Source organism: Chiloscyllium plagiosum, unplaced genomic scaffold (genome assembly GCF_037043375.1).
Source record: "Chiloscyllium plagiosum isolate Xiang-an unplaced genomic scaffold, Cpla_swu_hap1 HiC_scaffold_5, whole genome shotgun sequence".
Lineage (NCBI taxonomy): Eukaryota > Metazoa > Chordata > Chondrichthyes > Orectolobiformes > Hemiscylliidae > Chiloscyllium > Chiloscyllium plagiosum.
In genome coordinates this window covers 131482993-131502819 of record NW_028270143.1, presented here as the reverse complement: position 1 = coordinate 131502819, position 19827 = coordinate 131482993, and the positions used below count along the sequence as shown (strand labels likewise).

Genomic DNA, 19827 nt, shown 5'->3' with positions numbered 1-19827 from the left:
ATCCCTTTAGAGCAGATACGCAATGAGCCAAACTGTTGCCAAGGTAACACATCAAACTCCAGATCAGCCCGCTTTCTGTTATACAGAAGAACTTTTAAAATTCCTACAGTGTAACAAGGAAAGCTCTGGCATTTTGAACATGGGCCTGTGGTCATAATCCCTGAGCAACTGAGGCAACCTTAGCCACGTAACTATGGGACACCATCAATGATAATAAGAGTTTCCCACGGGGTGATTGGATGGGGGAAAATGGAAAGTCAACCCAGTTCACTGAGCTGGATACAATCACTGAGCATGTCTGCAGTCCACCCACTTTAGCTGGGAAAGGAATTTTGATTGGGGCAGGGAATTGCTGATATATAAAGAAATAATGTGTGCGAGATAAGGAGTCTTAAGTTCTCCCTATTAACGCTTTCCACTCTGCAGGTGGTGCAGTAGTAAAAGGAAATTTAAAAAAAAACAGTCCTTTCGTGCATAGTCTGAAAATTAGGGTTAGACGATTCAGGAGTGATGTTAGGGGGCACTTCTGCACACAAAGGGTGGGAGGGGTTTGGAACTTTCTTCCGTAAGAGGCAGTTGTTAATATTAAATCTGAGACAGATACACTTTTGTTCAGCAAAGGTCTTAAGGCAGGCTTAAGGCAGGTAGATGCAATTAAGTCACAGATCAGCCATTTTGATTGGGGCAGGGAATTGCTGATATATAAAGAAATAATATAGTGAATTGCCTATTCCTGTTTCTATGCAACAGCTTTGATTAGGTGTTTTTAACATTGAAGATATCACATTTGTGTAATTTTAACAAAGCTGTAAATTTTATATCATCCAAGTTAGTTATTTGGGATGCTCCATTTCCATTAAATCCCCCCTCAAAATCCACAAAGCAATCACGATAAAGACGAAGTACAAATCCTTTACCACATGTCCTACAGGTGAAAAAAATAGAGTAAACAAAGTTCCAAAGATCAAAGACCTGATTAGAAGGTGGAAACTTATTTCCCTCTCGGCTTTTTTGACTGGTTTGAGTGAGAAAGTGGGGGAGAAATTCGCCCTCTTCCCTACTTCCAAAAAGCACAGCTCAACAACAACGCAAAACGATTTTCAAATTCCAAAACTGCTGTGTTCTAGTTATAGCAGTCACCTGACTTCCATTTCATGGTACAGTCCCAAAAACAAATGAAAATACACGTGGGCGCTTACACAAGACCGTAAAATTTGAAAGCAGAAGGTAGTGATTTGGGTCATTTAGTCTGCTCAGTGACTCAATAAGAGCATGTTTGACGGTAGTAAACAATAGTTTCTGTTTTCCCTATATTTAACTAAAGGCATTTTCTGCTCATCATATACATATTGGATAATATAACCTGACAATTTAACAGTGGCATCAGGAGGGTGCTGACAAAATGGAGCTAGGTACAGTCAGAGCACAGCCGATATTACACCTGAAAAATCACCTGGAAATGGAGGGTCTTCGGAGGGTGAATGTAGCAGCGATTTGGTATGCAGCAGTTTCTCAGAGGCTTAACAAAAGAACATGACCTGCTAATTTACTCTAAGTGCTACCTGAGGGAAGATTGACTCGGAAATCAGAGAGTACACACTGCTATTCAATACAAGGCCCTGTAGCACTCTCAACATTAATCTCAACAAGCAGCTTGAGCATCAGTTTAAGGCTGTATCTCAAGGACAGAGACACTGATTCCACTCAGTACTGGAAAGAGAGAGTCCAAATTGCACGCTCATGTCCTAAAGTATGTTTTAAAGCCACAATCTTCAGATTCAGACCGAAGGCCGCTCACTGAATCTTTCACATAGCTTTATCCCATTGAACTTTCAAAGCATTCACAAGTGGTGTCGATTTCAAAAACCATAGAAAATTGCTGGTTTACAAAACAATAATCCCAGAACAGAATTAACTCCATTGTGAGCTTGGCTTATATGCTCCATTTCACTCAATTAGTTAATGAAACAGTTATTATAGGCATCAGTAATGCCTGACTTGACACACCTCTGTATCACATTCCAATCCACATGTGCAGCCTCATAATAGAACCATGCCCCCAGGGATAATTTATCACTGTCAGAAGGAAATAAAACCCTGAATACAGCATTTTGCGCATTCACATAACTATACTTACAGTAGGTGCATTTGGGTTTAAGTAGAGAATTGATTTGAAATCTGTTTCTGGGCTGTGTTTCAATGACCTGTACTTGAAACCCATATTTACACAGTCCGCTTCTTCACAGACTGTCCATTAGTCTCAAGGAGGACTCTCTTTCACTCTGTTGTAAGAGGTCCGAGCACACTGCAGCCAATGTTTAGGGCTCGTCTCCATTTAAGCCTGTCAGAGACAACTGGAATAGTAGGCTCCTTCTTGATGCTTCTTTCTCAAATTGGATGCTCTCAGGCTAGAGATTCCCACCAGTTGTTAGGAACATCACATTGTTTCAGGAGGTTATGAAGATATCTTAAAGTGTTTCTTCCACACCCTGCTTGTCATGACAAAGCTCAGAGTGGAGAGCTCATTTAGGAAGTCTTGCATCAGGCAGCGTGGCCAATTCAACACAGCCCACTGACCATCACCTGGGCCTGGATAATGGGCTTGTTGGCCTGAGAAAGGACCCAGTGCATTTGCTGGATTATGCAGAGACATTGGTTAGGATATTTCTCAAGGGATTGGAGGTGCTTGATGTATATTACCCATGTATCTGACATACAGGAAGGCTGGTAATATTGCTGCTACAATGAATTTTTGTAATCACGCCTGACAGCAAGTTGCTGGAGTTCCTGTGCTCTTTCTATACACCATCTGTTCTTTCGGCCACACTTTTTTTTTTTGCTGGCTCCTGACTTTCATTTGTCAGTAGACCTGATTTCTTTCCTTCATGTATCGTAGATGTTTCCAGTTCAGCATCACCTTCTGCTCTCAGTTTAGTAGCTCCTGGTCATTCTCTTCACTTGGTGTCAGCTGGTGGCTTTATTTTGTCTGTTCGTGGGATGCTGGCGTTATAGGCTCGACCAGTACTTAATGCCCATCCACAATTTTCCAGACGGTAGTTAAGAGCCAACAACATTGCTGCAGGTCTTGAGTCACATTGATGCCACATCAAGCAAGTATGGCAGATTTCTTTCCCCAATGGTGATTACTGGATGAACGTGGCAGGGCTGTGTGTGCTGGCCATAAACATCCTCGCAGATAACAAATTAAAGGGCATTCTTTTTACCTGTCTGTAGCAAGGTGTCACATTTGTCTGCCAATACCGAAAACTCAAAAAAAAAATCATCAGTCCCCGAACAATCGACACTATCCTGATTATGTGAAAAAATGCTTTTTAAAATGCAAGTTTTTATTTTCTCTATTCTTGGCAACATTCTGCACCATGGACCTTGGACCTTGATTTGGGTCTCTCAATAAAATAAATTGTTGCTTGCTTATCAGGCAATACGTTAGCTGAGTACCAGGTAAAGTCCGCAAACGTTAAATTCATGCCAGATTGATTAGGAAATCTTTGAAATACATAAGGAATTCAGTAGAAACCTCTTTACCCAATTTGGTGAGAATGTGGAACTTGCTATCACAGACATTGAATCAAACAAATATCATAGATGAGACCAGAGAGAGACTGGAATATCTCAGAGTCAGAACTGTACAGCATGGAAACAGACCCTTTGGCCCAACGTTTCCACGACGACCAGATATTCTAAATTAATCTAGTCCCATTTGTCAGCAATTGGCCCATATCCCTCTAAACCCTTCCTATTCATCGGCCCATCAACCTTTTAAATGTACCAGCATCCACAACCTCCTCTGACAGTTTATCCCACACACACACCACCCTATGTGTGAACAAATTGCCCCGTAGGTCCCTTTTAAATCTTCCCCCTCACCTTAAAACTCTGCCATGTAGTCTGGACTCCCCTACCCTAAGGAAAAGACCTTGGCTATTCATCCATAACACCGTAAGACATAGGAGCAGAAGTAAGGCCATTCGGCCCATCGAGTCCACTCCGCCATTAAATCATGGCGGATGGACATTTCAACTCCACTTACCCGCATTCTCCCCGTAGCCCTTAATTCCTTGTGACATCAAGAATTTATCAATTTCTGCCTTGAAGACGTTTAGCGTCCCAGCCTCCACTGCACTCTGTGGCAATGAATTCCACAGGCCCACCACTCTCTGGCTGAAGAAATGTCTCCGCATTTCTGTTCTGAATTTACCCCCTCTAATTCTAAGACTGTGTCCACGGGTCCTAGTCTCCTCAATTTCCTAGCCTCCACCCTTTCCAAGCCACGTATTATCTTGTAAGTTTCTATTAGATCTCCCCTTAATCTTCTAAACTCCAATGAATACATGCTTTCAATGCCCTTCATTTTATAAAAGTCTCTAAGGTCACCCCTCAACCTCCGATGCTCCAGGGAAAACAGCCCCAGCCTATTCAGCTTCTCCCGATAGCTCAAACCCACCCACTCTGGCAGCATCCTTGTCAATTTTTCCTGCACCCATTCACGTTTCAGAACATCCTTCCTATAGCAGGGAGACCAGAATTGAATGGAGTATTTCAAAAGTGGCCTAACCAATGTCAAGGAGAAGGGAATAGATGGTTACAATAGATAAAGAAAGGAGGAGACTCACATGAAGTCATTGGTTTAAATGGCCTCTTGTGCTGGATATCATCTGCAATGTAATCCCCACTGGAATTTTTCCCCAATCCTTACGGAGGTTCAGCCAGTCGTAAGACAACAAGGTGTACTCATCCTCAGGCATAAAATGCGTTCACAGAACATAGAAAAGTACAGGCCCTTCAGCCCACGATGTTGTGCCACGGATTATTCCTAATCCAAACTAAAATAACTTAACCTATGCACCCCTCAATTCACTGCTGTCCATGTCCAGCAGTCACTTAAGTGTCCCTAATGACTCTGCTTCCACCACCGCTGGCAACGCATTCCATGCATTCACAACTGTGTAAAGAACCACCTCTGACGTCTCCTCTATACCTTCCTCCTAATATCTTAAAACTATGACCCCTCGTGTCATTCAACCTTATTGACTCTATCCACGCCTCTCATTACTAGTAAACCTCAATCAGGTCTCCTCTCTTCCTCCTCCTCTCTAGTGAGAAAAGCCCCAGCTTAGTCAACCTCTCTTCATAAGACAAACCCTCCAGTCCAGTAAACCTTCTTTGCACCCTCTCCAAAGCCTGCGTATCTTTCCTACAGTAGGGTGACCAGAACTGGATACAATATTCCAAGTATGGTCTCACCAGAGTTTTGTAGAGCTGCAGCAAAACCTCGCGGCTCTTAAACTCGATCCCCCTGTTAATGAAAGCCAAAACACCATATGCTTTCTTAACAACCCTACCCACTTGTGCGGCAACTTTGAGGGATCTATGCACTTGAACACCAAGATCCCGCCGTTCCTCCACACTGCCAAGAATCCTGTCTTTAATCCTTTTTTCAGCATTTGAGTTCGACCTTCCAAAATGCATCACTTCGCATTTATCCAGGTTGAACTCCATCTGCCATTTCTCAGCCCAGCTCTGCATCCTGTCTACGTCGCGCTGCAGCCTGCAATAGCCCTCGATACTATCAACAGCACCTCCAACCTTTGTGCCATCTGCAAATTTACTAACCCACCCCTCAACCTCCTCATCTGTAATTGCCAAAGATTTCCCTACTCCTCTTCTTGAAAAGAGGAACAATATTCGCCTCCCTCCAATTCTCCAGTACGACTCCCGCAGAGAATGAGGAAGCAAAGATCTTCGCCAGCAGCTTAACAACCTCCTTTCTCCCTTCCCGGAGCAGCCTGGGATAAATCTGGTCTGGCCCTGGGGACTTATCAATCTTAATGTTTGCCAAAATTTCCAGCACATCAACTTCATCAATCTTGATCTGTTCAAGCCTGTTTCCCAGCTCCTCAAAGTTTTCATTCACAGCAAGGTCCCTTTCCTTAGTGAAAACCGAAGCAAAAAACTCATTTAGGGCTTCCCCCATCTGTTCAGACTCCACTCCTTACGCTATCCCTGACCAGTCCTACCTTCTCCCTGATCATTCTCTTATTCCTCACATATGAGTAAAATGCCTTTGGGTTCTCCCTAATCCTTCCTGCCAAGCCTTTCTCGTGCCGCCTCCTGGCTCTCCTCAGTCCATTTCTGAGCTCCCTTCTGGCAAGCCTGTAATCCTCTAAAGCTGTGCTAGATCCTTGCTTCCTCCACCTTACCTAAGCTGCCTTCTTCCGTTTGAAGAGAAGTTCCTCTATTCTCATCATCCGTAATCTTACCCCTTCTTGCCTGTCTCAAAGGAACAAATTTGTGCATCACTCCCAACAACTGCTCCTTAAAACACAGTCTTCACATATCTATTGTGCTCTCTGTGGAACAATTGCTCCCAATCTGTACTTCCCAACTCCTGTCTGATAGTATCATAATTTCCTTTTCCCCAATTAAATATTTTCCCTTGGTAACTGCTCCTTTCCCTCTCCAAGGCAATGGTAAATGTGAGGCAGTTGTGGTCACTGTCACCAAAGTGATCCCCCACCGCGAGAGCTAATATCCGTCCTGGTTCATTGCTGAGCACCAAATCCAAAATGGCCTCTCCCCTTGTCGGCCTGTCTACAGACTGAGTAAGGAAACCCTCCTGAACACACCTGACAAAAACGACTCCGTCCAAATCATCTGCACTAAGGAGGTTCCAGTTGATATTGGGAAGATTGAAGTCACCCATTACAAGTCACCCATAAGCATTCAGTCACAGCTTATGGTATTGCCCTTCCAGCACCATGTTCTTAGTAACCCCGAACCCTGCTTTACCGAAGAGTATGATGCTTCGTTTTTACGTCCCCTGTAGTTTATCCAGTCACTTTCTTCCCCAGCCCAAGACCACTAATTTTACAGTGTCCTGAGGTCCACCCACACCTGCAGTTGGAGAAACTAGAAGTGAATGTATCAGCAAGCTTGCAGCATGGTACAGCTGTGCAGCATAAAGGGAACTTGGCTTAGTGTGCACGTCAATGCTTAGCAATCATGACAACAAAACACAAAATAGTAATAAAAATAGTACCCATTGAGGTAAATAAGGACAAAAAACAGTGTGCGTACAGTCCTCTGGGATATCAAAATCTTAGGTGAGTGTCTATCAGGCACATAGGAGGTTGGAGTAGGAGTAGGATTGCTCTGCTATATCCATAGATCATAGCTGATCAGCTACCTCAGCACTATTTTCCCTCATATCACAAAGATCATGGTGCTTTCATGTTATTACTCCCACATCTTAAGCAAGTCTTGTGGTGTGGCATTGTTGACACAATAATATGTTGATAATGAATTCTTTGAACTTGAAAGAACAGATTCCTTCAGCCTGGGACATGGTTTCAAAGGTTTAAAAACTAACGTGCAAGCCCAGCTTCAAAATGGCTTGTTGTCCATGTTCTCGCGTTTCTCCTGTTCCTTTTCATTGGATGCATTTAAATATAAACTTGAATTCAGGTCTATTTGAACTCACCAGCATGACCACACACCAGTTCAGAATCCCTCTGTAATTGCTGTATCCACTCGCTGAACTGAACAAGGACTCCTGAAGTTTATGACAACTAGAAAAAGATGGAAGGATAATCAGAAAGCAATTCCCACATTACAAATAGTGCCTAGTTTATATTCTTTCACATGTCTCGCATTTAGGATGTAGGTTTCACTGCAAAGCAGGCGTTTATTGTCCTTCCTTAGCTGTCCTGAAAAGGTTGGGGGTGTAGCGCTGTCTTGAACCAGGAGCTGATCCCTTCCTAGTCATTATTCTGACAATTGGCTGGGCTATTTCAGACGACAATTAAGTGGAGTCACAATAGAGCCAGGAGTCACGCATAAGCCAGACTGGGTAAGGAAGACAAGTCCCTTCCCAAAAGAATATGAGTAAATTAATTGGATTGTTACAACAGCTTTATTTTCATATTTACTGATATCAGCTATAAACCAAAATCAAATTTTTAACTGAAGGATTTAAGTCTCTCTCTAGATTATTAGTCCAGGCTTTTGGATTACTGATCCAATAGCAATCTACAAACTGCTATACTCTTGTAATTAAAAGAGGAATTAAAAGTAGTGATAATCTCACGATGCAGTAAGCTGCAGTGCAGTCTAATATATCCTGGGAAAAGGATTATCAAATCTTTGACCTTCACTGGTTCCAAACTGGTATTCAATTCCAGTTGGGGTGGAAAAGAGGTGGAGGGAATGAGGTAGAGGGAGAGAGACTGTGGTGGTGCTGGTGGCAGTGATGTTGAGAGCATCAACAGTGAGGGAACCACAGCTCAGCATCCCAGCAATCTACACCGCAGCACACCATAGCTCTGCTGTTTCGGCACACAATGACGCACAATGAACAAAGATGAAAGAAAATCAACGATCAGTGAAATCAGCATAGACTTGTACAGTTCATTACTTATAAAATGCAGAAGTATTTCTTCCACAACATAATGACGACCAATGAAATTCTTAGATTTCTAGACTACTTGTACATGATCGGTGAACTTAATCACATCAGAGTTATCAGCTGAAAGGTACCAACTGTAAATCGCAGGAGCTTCGCAAACTATTTACAAACCAACGATTACTGCTTGTGGGAGCTGGAAAGTGGATCAAGTTGAACCCGACAGCAGCCACATCGAGGAGTTTTAATAAATTATAAAACCATAAGAATTGTCTAGTTGTAAATGCAAGATGTTAGCTGAAAATGTGTTGCTGGAAAAGTGCAGCAGGTCAGGCAGCATCCAAGGAGCAGGAGAATCGACGTTTCGGGCATGAGCCCTTCTTCAGGAATGAGGAGAGTGGCTTTCCTCATTCCTGAAGAAGGGCTCATGCCTGAAACGTCGATTCTCCTGCTCCTTGGATGCTGCCTGACCTACTGCGCTTTTCCAGCAACACATTTTCAGCTCTGATCTCCAGCATCTGCAGTCCTCACTTTCTCCAATGCAAGATGTTAGCCAACCTCCCCTGGATATTCCCACTAGAGAAAACAATCCCCCCCTCTATTTACCTCATCAAATCTCTTAACCATTCCAACTCGATTTGAATATTTTGATAACATCGAGACTTGAGGAAATACAACCTAGTCTCTATAAATCTCAATTTACTTCTTTATTCCTGGTGTCAATAGGTTAAATTTGCACTGCATCTTCAATCTGATCCCTACCCCTTTAATGCTTCAATAGCTGAAACTGAACGTTTTAAGATTTTGCAGATGCTCACACATCTGTTATTCTTCAGATTTCACTTCAGACATGGAAACATATCATTGTTCCTTCAGTGTCACTGGGTCAAAATCCTAGAATTCCTTCTCTGACAGCATTGAATCTACCTACAGCAGGTGGACTGCAGTGATTCAAGAAAACTGCTCACCAACTTAAGGGTAACTAGGGGCGGGCAATAAATGCTGGGCCAGCCGGTGACACCCAGGGACGGTCCCAAGAATGAATAAAAACAACGACTGTCATCATTTACAGCTTTCCTGTCCAATCTCATTTGTTGATTTCTCCTTATCCCACTAAATTATACACCTCCATTGTCCCGACCCACAGTGATTTATCAATCATATCCCATAACTTTCATCTCTAAAATTTGGCTTCTATTTCTTAATCCCATATCCTCTTAGCAATGGTTTTGAGGTCAAATCCCACAAAGCTATGTTGTGAGACCAGCTGCAATGATGCGACAAGCACAGAGTTTGAAGCAAGAGCCATGAAGCCCGCTAGATTTTCAAATTCCCGACCGGTATGTTACGTAATAGACCAGAGTCAAAAGTGTGGTGCTGGAAAACTCCTGGTGGCCACTGAGGCCCATCTGTGAGACTGAGTGCTAGATGGACAGCATGCTTACAGAGATTGACATATCACATTTTAGGGGCAAGTGAGATATACAGAACAAATGACTGTTGGGTAGTCAGAGAAACAGGCAGGTAGTGCATGAATCCTCAGAGATCACACACACTGATAGGTTTTCCATTCCAGCATCAGTGAGAGCAATGGGTCCCTGCAGGAGTGTAGCAAGAGCCATGTGTGTAGCATCACGGTAGGCCCAGCTGTACAGGAGGGCAGGAAGAGGAGTGGAAACGCGGCACTAATAGGGGACGTCTTCATTAGGGGAACTGACAGGCATTTTGTGCTTTCCCCCTAATTAAAACCTCCTCTATTAGTGCTCTCTCTCTGGTCTTAATACCTGGTTAGGAATGTGACAGAATGGCTGCAGGACATGGTTCAAATCAGTATCAATATAGGCCGGCAGGTCACATGATCAGACAATTAGAATTTAAGGAGTTAGGAAGAAAATTAACAAGCAGGACCACTAAAGTAGCGATTTCCACATGAAAGTATTTGCTCTTCACCTGCAGGACTGGAGCATTCCCAGCTGGGCCAGCATTTATTGTGACCCTTGAGGTGTTGGGGAGCTGCCTTCATGAATTGTTCCATCTGCCACAAATGAAAATGTACACAACACCAGGCTACAGTCCAACAGGTTTACTTGGAAGTTTTCAGAACACTGCTCCTTTGTCAGGTCGCTAGTGGGGCAGGATCAAAGGACACAATAGATAATAGGTGCAGGGGTAGGCCATTCAGCCCTTCGAGCCAGCATTCATTATGATCATGGCTGATTATCCACATTCAGTATCCTGTTCCTGCCTTATCCCCACAACCCTTGATTCCACTATCTTTAAGAGTTCTATCCATCTCTTTCTCGAAAGTATCCACAGTCTTGGCCTCCATTGCCTTCTGGGGCAGAGCATTCCATATATCCACCACTCTCTGGGTGAAGAAGTTTCTCCTCAACACTGTCCTAAATGGTCTACCCCGTATTTTTAAGCTGTGTCCTCTGCTTCGGCACTCACCCATCAGCAGAAACATGCTTCCTGCCTCCAGAGAGCGTCCAATCCTTTAATAATCTTATACACCTCAATCAGATCCCCTCTCAGCCTTCTAAACTCAAGGGTATACCAGCCCAGTCGCTCCAATCATTCAGAGTTTATAGTAAAAGATCAAAGTGTATGGTATTAGCTACTTGAAGGAGCAGCGTTCTGAAAGCTTGTATTTCCAAATAAACTTGTTGGATCATAACCTGGTGTTGTGAGATTTTTAACTTTATCCACCCCAGTCCAACACCGGCACCTCCACACCATGTGCTGCAAGGGAGGAATTTCCAGGATTTGGTCCCAGAAGCACTGAAAGAAGAGCAATATACATATGTACAGGATTGCGTGGCCTTGGAATTCCCTTAACTGGAATGGATGCCGAATGTTTAAATATTAAGGTAGAGGTAGGTAAATTTTTTTTATTACCAAGGGAATGAAAGATTATCAGGAATATGCAGGAAAGTAGAGTTGAAGTTAAAATCTGTACAATGAGTCTCTGTGATATGTTTTGCTAGTACCGTTGGACAGGGATTTAAATAACCCAACAGTGGTCTGGGGATGAATATCAAAATAATACCAGGCGGCAGAAAATTCTGGGAGCAGAAAGGCACTACAATAGAGAATAGTAAGTTAATAGACCCCTCAAAGTTGCCACCCAAATTGCCACCCATTCCTGAAGAAGGGCTTATGCCCGAAACGTCGATTCTCCTTTTCCCTGGATGCTGCCTGACCTGCTGCGCTTTTCCAGCAACACATTTCCAGCTCTGATCTCCAGCATCTGCAGACCTCACTTTCTACCCAAATTGATTGGGTTGTTAAGGTGGCGTATGGTTTGTTGACTTTCATGAGCAGGGGGATTGAGTTTAAGAGCCACAAGGTTGGGCATGTCTTATGAAGAAAGGTCGAGAGAGCTAGGGTTTTTCTCATTGGAGCGAAGGAGGATGCGAGGTGACTTGATAGAGGTGTACAAAATATTGAGGGGCATAGATATAGAGTAAATAGCCAGAGACTTTTTCTCATGCGGAAATGGTTATCACAAGTTGGCATAATTTTCAGGTGACTGGAGGAAGATTTTGGGGAGATTTCAGAGGCAGGTTCTTTATACAGAGTGGTGGGTGCTGCCAGCTGTGGTAGTAGAGCCAGATACATTAGGGACATTTAAGTGACTCTTAGTTAGGCACATGGGAGATAGGAAAAGCACTGCAGGTCAGGCAGCATCTGAGGAGCAGGAAAATCGACGTTTCGGACAAAAGGCCTTCATCAGGAATAGATGAAGGGCTTTTGCCTGAAACGTCAATTTTCCTGCTCCTCGGATGCTGCCTGACCTATGTAGATTAGTCTGATCTTAGGAGTACGATAAAAGGTCAGCACAACATCAAGGGCCGAAGGGCCTATATTGTTCTATGTTGTAACAGGCAGAGTATAGGAGAAGGTAATGAGCAACAATCGGAGTTGGGATGTTTTCGTTGAACAGAAGACTATGAGGAGATTAAAAATGGAAATTTTTAAATCAAGAGGGATTTGATAGAGTGGATAGGGAGAAACAGACCCTTGTAAACCATTAAAAAAAACAGTGCACAGTATTAAACTGTTTTGCAAATACAGTAAATGCAGAACAACGAAAAACCTCTTCAGATAACAACCAGTTTGGATCTTGAACACTTTGCTTGAAAGTGTGGTGGACACTGGCTCAATTGAGGCATTCAAGAGGGTTTCAGGTGGTTATTTAAGTAGAAGCAATGTGCAGGATTAAAGGGAAAGATGCAGGAGATTGGCAAAGTTAAAATGCTCAGAGAGCTATGCATTCATGATGGGCTGAATGGCCTCCTCCTACACTGTTACAATTGTGATAAGGTGGAGCATTTACAACAATCTTCAGTCAGAAGTGCCAAGTGGATGATCCCTCGCCAGAGCTCTCCAGCATTACAGCTGCCAGTCTTCAGCCCATTGTAATCACTCCATGTGATACCAACAAAATGGCTGAAGCCACTGAATACTGTAAATACCATGGATCCTGACAACATTCCAGCAATAAGACTGAAGACTTCTTCTCTTAGCATGCTACAGCTAAGTTGCCCCAATACAGTCACAACACTGGCATCTACCTGGCAAATGTGGAAAATGGCCCACTTATGTTCCGTCTACAAAACGCAGGAATCCAGCGTACTCTCAATAATCGAGTGATGGAAGATGTCATCCACAGTGTTATCAAGTGGCACTTAACAATAATCTGCTCATTGATGCTCAGTTTGCATTCTGTCAAGTGCACTCTGCTCTTCATTTCATTATAACCTTGTTCCAAACATGGACAGAAGGACTGGAGGGGAACTGAAGGCCATTGCCCTTAACATCAAGGCTTTACTTGACCAAGTGTGGTTCAAGACAACCTCGGAAATTAGGAGTAAAAGGGGAAGACGACACTGCTTTCTCTTACACAGAGTTCCAAAGTTGCAGAACCAAAGAAAAACAAATCTGAAATCACTGCCCTAAAAGGGAGACCCCTCCTTTTAAAAGCAGCACCCCATAGTTCCACACTGACCCACAAGAAGAACTATCTTTCCCACATCCACTTTGCCAAGACCATTCAGGATCTTATAAACTTTCATTAAATCACCCTTCACTCTACTAAATTAGAGTGGAAACAAAATGTCATCATAAAATGATACTTTTCCCAGGTTTCAATCCGGTTGGCCTCCTCTGAACTGACATCAACACATTTAGAGCTTTCACTGAAGGAGACCAAAATTACTGGCAGCATTCGAGAAATGGGTCTCACCAATGCCCTGCGTAAATACGTAGGTTCTGCTTCAGTTAAAGCAAAGCAGAAATTACTGGAAAATCTCAGCAGGTACGGCAGCATTTGTGGAGAGAAAGCAGAGTTTAGGTTTTGGCTCCAGTGACCTTTCTTCAGAACGTGGAGAGATTTTCCACCAGCTCAGTTTGCGTTTCAGATTTCCAACATCTGCAGGTCGTTCGGGTTTTCAATGCTTCAGGTATGTTTAATTCCTCTCATAACAAAAATAATAGCCAGAGCAAGAAACAAAATGTACCTTGGACTTATCAAAGAAGCAGCAAGTCATACTGAAGCTTTCAAGATACAGGAGAGACAACGATTGTAAACATTGCCTTTCCCCCCAGAGGGATGCAGCTGAATAATCCCACCCTTCGAGCACTTGCAGGACCATCTCCATGAAAATGATTTGCACCATTTTGCAGTGTCTTTGTTCCACCCAGTTATCACAGCACACAGCAAATCTGCCATCTGGCAGAAAGGTCATTTCAGAGGCCTGCACTCCAACATCTGGATGCAGTTAAGTAACTGCACATAAATTACACTGCAAAGGCTTCTCCACACAAACTGCTTCATTTACTACTAGACAGAAGAAATCTGCCTGTCGAAACAGACTGCTTGAAGCCAAAACATGCCAGAATGCATCAGGAAAATTTCAGCACAAAGCAGTCGTTTGTGCTCAGCAAGATTCTAAAATAAACATTTCAAACAAAGCTCAGATTATAATGAAATCCATTTTGGGAGTCAGTTTATAGAACGGAATAGAATGTCCTTGACTCAACAGTAACTGCCCCATCTCAGTCTGGAGACGGTGGGTTCAATTCCTACTCAGTCGAGTTGCTGCCAATCCAAAGCAGCACTCAAGCAACACGCAATAGCGAAGGTACTCTCAGTCATGGGTGTTAAAAATGACCTGCCTGCCCTCTCAGTGAATAGAAAAGGTTCTACGATAGTACTGAAGAACTTGATCACCCCAGTGTTCTACTCAATTTTTAGTCCCTCAGTTGACACTGAAAGATTGAGCTTTTAGCAGTTTGTGGAATCGAGCTGTGAATAAAACAGGCTGCCGAATCTCCCTATGTCACAAACCTACCGCAATTCAATCAGCCCCAAAGTACTTCTGCTGGTCAAAGACCATGAAAAGCATTGTACAAAAATAAATTCTCTTCCTATGAAGCAGACCCTAGGGGAAAAAAGTATGTTTCAGTTTGGAATCAGCCTATTTCCATCGTTACCAATATTAAAGGCACAGTAATGTGAAGCCCAAGTGCCTTGTTAACAAACAAACAAGAATACACTTCATTTCAAAATTGAGCCAGTTACTACAGGCATGGTAACTTTGAAACAAAATCTCCAAATAGCATTTCAACTCAAAGGTTTCCTCAAAGACCAAAGAATGTTACTGTAATTCTAAGAGGCTGAACTCTGGACAAATATATGCCAAGGGATCAAACCATGACTATCATAAGCTGGAGCTCTTTGACAAGGCGAAGGGGATTACATATGGATTTAATTTGAAGTTTTTGAGATTATGAAGGGAGAAAACAGAGTACATAAAAACAGACTGTTTCCAGTGATCAAGGTGCCTAGAATGTAGGGACATAGATGAAAGACTCAATCTAAGAAATTCACAAGAGTGAAGAGAAACCGCTTGCTTAAAAAGACTTCAGAGTTGAAGTACCTTGGGATATGACTGAAGCCAAGGCCAGTCAACGTTTATTAGGTGATAGAGAGGAGAAAACAAGTATATGGGAAACAGGGTGGATATGTGGACTTCAGACTATCAAAGGAAAAACAGATTGGTTAGTTCACTTTCATCTTGGTGTAACTCCTATGAATTGGATACCTTCAGAGCACTGCACCTCAACAATGCAAAGGTTGCTAAAAACACAACCATGATCATTTGGGAAGAGGAAATAAATAAAAATGGCCATGGAAGCTGCTTGTAAAAACCAAGCTGATCTATGAACATCATTCGGCCTGCTGCCAGTAGCCTCTCAGGCCTAACTGCACACAAACACAGGACACTATATCCAACATGCCTGGTGGCATCTATGGGGAGAAAGCAGAGTTAATGGTTTGGGTCCAGTGACTCTTCATCAGATCTTCTGAAGTCACCAGACTCGAACATTAACTCTGCTTTCTTCCCACAGATGCCACCAGACATGTTGAGTTTCGTCGGCATGTTTTTGTTTCAGATATCTAGCATCTACAGCGGTTTGTTTTATTTTAGTGAAGTTTACTGAGATTTGATGACCAGTCAATAAATAATATTGGGGATGTGGGGAATTCTGCAGAAAATCACAAGATCTGTCTTGATCATATTTGCCAATGGATGGTGTGGGGTGTTCAATGTTAATTTATTACCCAGAGATTGATTCTGGGTGGCTGAATGCACATTTTGTAGATGGTATTACTCTAACTTGTATAGAAAAATATTGTATTACCAAGTTCCTTGGATCTCATCTTTTGTCTACTTTAAGATCTGGCTAGGGCCCAGTCATCTTTATCTGTAAGGTTGGCAGGCTAGTCTGGGATCATACCACACCTTATTATATGACTGAAATGGAAGTAGTCACACAAATTCACTCTATATTGCAGTTTTTAATTGGTCAACTTCTGTGTTATCAATTGCTTGAGTCATAGTTCCTTGACTAAATTGCTTAACAGTGATAAAGGACATTCACAGGGTGGCTCAGTGGTTAGCATTGCTGCCTCACAGCACCAGGGACCCGGGTTTGATTCCAGCCTCGGCCGACTGTCTGTGCGGAGTTTGCGCATTCCCCCAGTGTCTGCATGGGCTTCAACCGGGTGCGCCGGTTTCCATTGAATTGGCCATGTTAAATGGTCCATAGCGTTCAGGGATGCGTAGATCAGGTGCATTAGTCAGGGGTAAATATGGGGTAGGGGAATGGGTTGGGTGGGTTACTCTTCGGAGGGTCGGTATGGACTTGTTGGGCCGAAGGGCCTGTTCCCACACTGTAGGGAACAGAGTAACTTACTTACAAACTCCACTCCATTTTCTGGTGCTTTCCCATATCCCAAGGTAAGTAATACCATATATCAACTGATCATGTGCCTCTTGATAAGGAATAGGAGGATAGCCAAAGTCGTTCCCCTGTTTAAGGAGGGGAGTCGGGACAACCCTGGAAATTATAGACCAGTGAGCCTGACTTCAGTTGTGGGTAAAGTGTTAGAAAAGGTTAGAAAAGATTTACAATCATCTGGAAAGGAATAAGTTGATTAGGGACAGTCACCACAGTTTTGTGAAGGGTAGGCTGTGCCTCACAAACCCTTATTGAGTTCTTTGAGGAAGTGACAAAACAGGTGGATGAAGGTAAGGCAGTCGATGTGGTGTACATGGATTTCAGTAAGGTGTTTGAGAAGGCTTCACACAGTAGGCTATTGCACAAAATAAGGAGTCTTAGGATTGAAGGTGATTTAGTGGTTTGGATCAGACATTGGCTAGCTGAAAGACGACAGAGGGTGGTGGGTGATGGGAAATGTATATCCTGGAGTTCAGTTACCAGCGGTGTGCCGCAAGGATCTGTTTTGGGGCCATTGTTGTTTCTCATTTTGATAAACAACCTGGCTGAGAGCGTAGAAGGATGGGTTAGTAAATTTGCAGGTGACACTAAAGTAGGAGTTGTGGATAATGATGAAGGATGTCGTAGGTTACAGAGGGACATAGATAAGCTGCAGAGCTGGACTGAGAGGTGGCAAATGGAGCTTAATGCAGCCAAGTGTGAAGTGATTCACTTTGGAAGGAGTAACAGGAATACAGAGTACTGGGCGAATGGTAAGATTCTTGGAAGTGTGGATGAGCAGAGAGATTTCTGCATCCAAGTACACAGATCCTTGAAAGTTGCCACCCAGGTTGATCAGGTGGTTAAGATGTACAGTGTGTTAGCTTTTATTGGTAGAGGGACTGAGTTTCAGAGCCATGAGGTCATGTTGCAGCTGTACAATCTCTGGTGCGGCCGCACTTGGAGTACTGTGTGTACAGTTCTTGGTTGCCATATTATAGGAAGGACGTGGGAGCTTTGGAAAGGGTTCAGAGGAGATTTACCAGGATGTTGCCTGGCATGGAGGGAAGGTCTTATGAGGAAAGGCTGAGGGACTTGACGCTGTTTGCGCGAGAGAAAAGAAGGTTAAGAGGTGACTTACTGCAGACATACAAAATAATCAGAGGATTAGACAGGATGGACAGTGAGAGCCTCTTTCCTCTGATGGTGATGGTCAGCACGAGGGGGCATAGCTTTAAATTGAGGGTTGATAGATATAGGACAGATGTCAGAGGTAGTTTCTTTACTCAGAGGAGGAGTGTGGAATGCCCTGCCTGTGACAGTTGTAGACTTGCCAACTTTAAGGGCATTTAAATAGTCATTGGATAAACATATGGATGATAATGGAATAGTGTGGGTTAGATGGGCTTCAGATTGTTGTGCTGACCTGTGAAACCATCGAGGGCCAAAGAGCCTGTACAGCGCTGTAGTGTTCTATAGAACATAGAACAATACAGCGCAGAACAGGCCCTTTGGCCCTCGACATTGCGCCGACCTGTGAACTATTCTCAGATCGTCCCCCTACACTATCGCAAAATCATCCATGTGCTTATCTAAGGATTGTTTAAATCTCCCTAATGTGGCTGAGTTGACTACATTAGCAGGTAGGGCATTCCATGCCCTTACCACTCTGCGTAAATTACCTGCCTCTGACATCTGTCTTAAATTTATCACCCCATAATTTGTAGTAATGTCCCCTCGTACAAGCTGATGTCATCATCTTAGGAAAAAAAACTTTCACTGTCTACCCTATCTAATCCTCTGATCATCTTGTATGTCTCTGCCAAATCCCCTCTTAGCCTTCTTCTTGCCCATGAGAACAGGTTCAAGTCTCTCAGCCTTTTCTCACAAGACCTTCCCTCCAGACCAGGCATCATCCTGGTAAATCTCCTCTGCACCTTTTCCAATGCTTCCACATCCTTCCCAAAATATGGGGACCAGAACTGTACACAATATTCCAAGTGTGGCCGCACCAGCATTTTGTATAGTTGTAGCATGATATTGCGGTTCTGGAACTCAATCCCTCTACCAATGAAACCTAACACCATATGCCTTCTTAACAGCACTATCCACCTGGGTGGCAACTTTCAGGGATCTATGTACATATATGTGTACAATTCTGCAGTTTATCCAAGTCCACCTGTAACATTCTTCCAAACTGGCCACTACTCCACTGACTTTAGTGTCGCCTGCAAATTTACTAATCCATCCACCTATGCCCGAGTCTAAATCATTTATAAAAATGACAAACAGCAGTGGTCCCAAAACATACCCTTGTGACACACCACTAGTAAACGGACTCCAAGCTGAATATTTTCCATCAACCACCACTCGCTGCCTTCTTTCAGAAAGCCAGTTTCGAATCCAAGCTGCTAAATCACCCTCAATCCCATGTCTCTGCATTTTCTCCATCAGCCTACCATGTGGAACCTTATCAAAGGCTTTGCTGAAGTCCATGTTCACAACGTCAACTACCCTACCCTCATCTACATGCTTGGTCACCTTGTCAAAAAACTCAATGAGGTTTGTGAGACATGACCTGCCCTTGACGAAACCATGTTGACTATCTGAAATCAAATTGTTGCTTGCTAGATGATTATAAATCTTCTCATAATCCTTTCCAAAACCCTTCCTACAACAGAAGGAAGGCTCATTGGTCTATAATTACCTGGGTCATCTCTGCTGCCCTTCTTGAACAAGGGCACAACATTTGCAATCCTCCAGTCCTCAGGTACTAAACCTGTAGACAATGACGACTCAAATATCAAAGCCAAAGGCTCTGCTATCTCTTCCCTAGCTTCCCAGAGAATCCTCGGATAAATCCCATCCGGCCCAGGGGACTTGTCTACTTTGACTCCTTCTAGAATTGATAACACCTGTTCGTAACTAACCTCAATCCTTTCTAGTCTAATATCTCGTACCTCATTCTTCTCCTCTACAATATTCTCCTTTTCCTGAGTGAAAACCAATGAGAAATGTTCGTTTAGCACCTCTCCGATCACCACAGGGTCCACACTCAACTTCCCACTTGTCTTTGACTGGACCTATTCCTATCCTAATCATCCTTTTATTCCTCA

The 19827-nt window shown here is 43.2% G+C and overlaps 1 protein-coding gene across 3 annotated transcripts in view; it reads right to left on the bottom strand.

Annotated features, from left to right (window-relative positions):
• LOC122550344 (diacylglycerol O-acyltransferase 1-like) overlaps window positions 1-19827 on the bottom strand; it is a 135930-nt gene that overhangs the window by 76931 nt on the left and 39172 nt on the right. For 2 of the 3 annotated variants that reach the window (XM_087987670.1, XM_087987672.1), the window contains exon 2: window positions 7502-7589. The exons of the other annotated variant lie outside the window; for it this stretch is intronic. In XM_087987670.1, the coding sequence (XP_087843796.1) occupies window positions 7502-7589 (88 nt within the window). The remainder of the gene's footprint in view (window positions 1-7501; window positions 7590-19827) is intronic. 3 annotated transcript variants of the gene reach the window in all.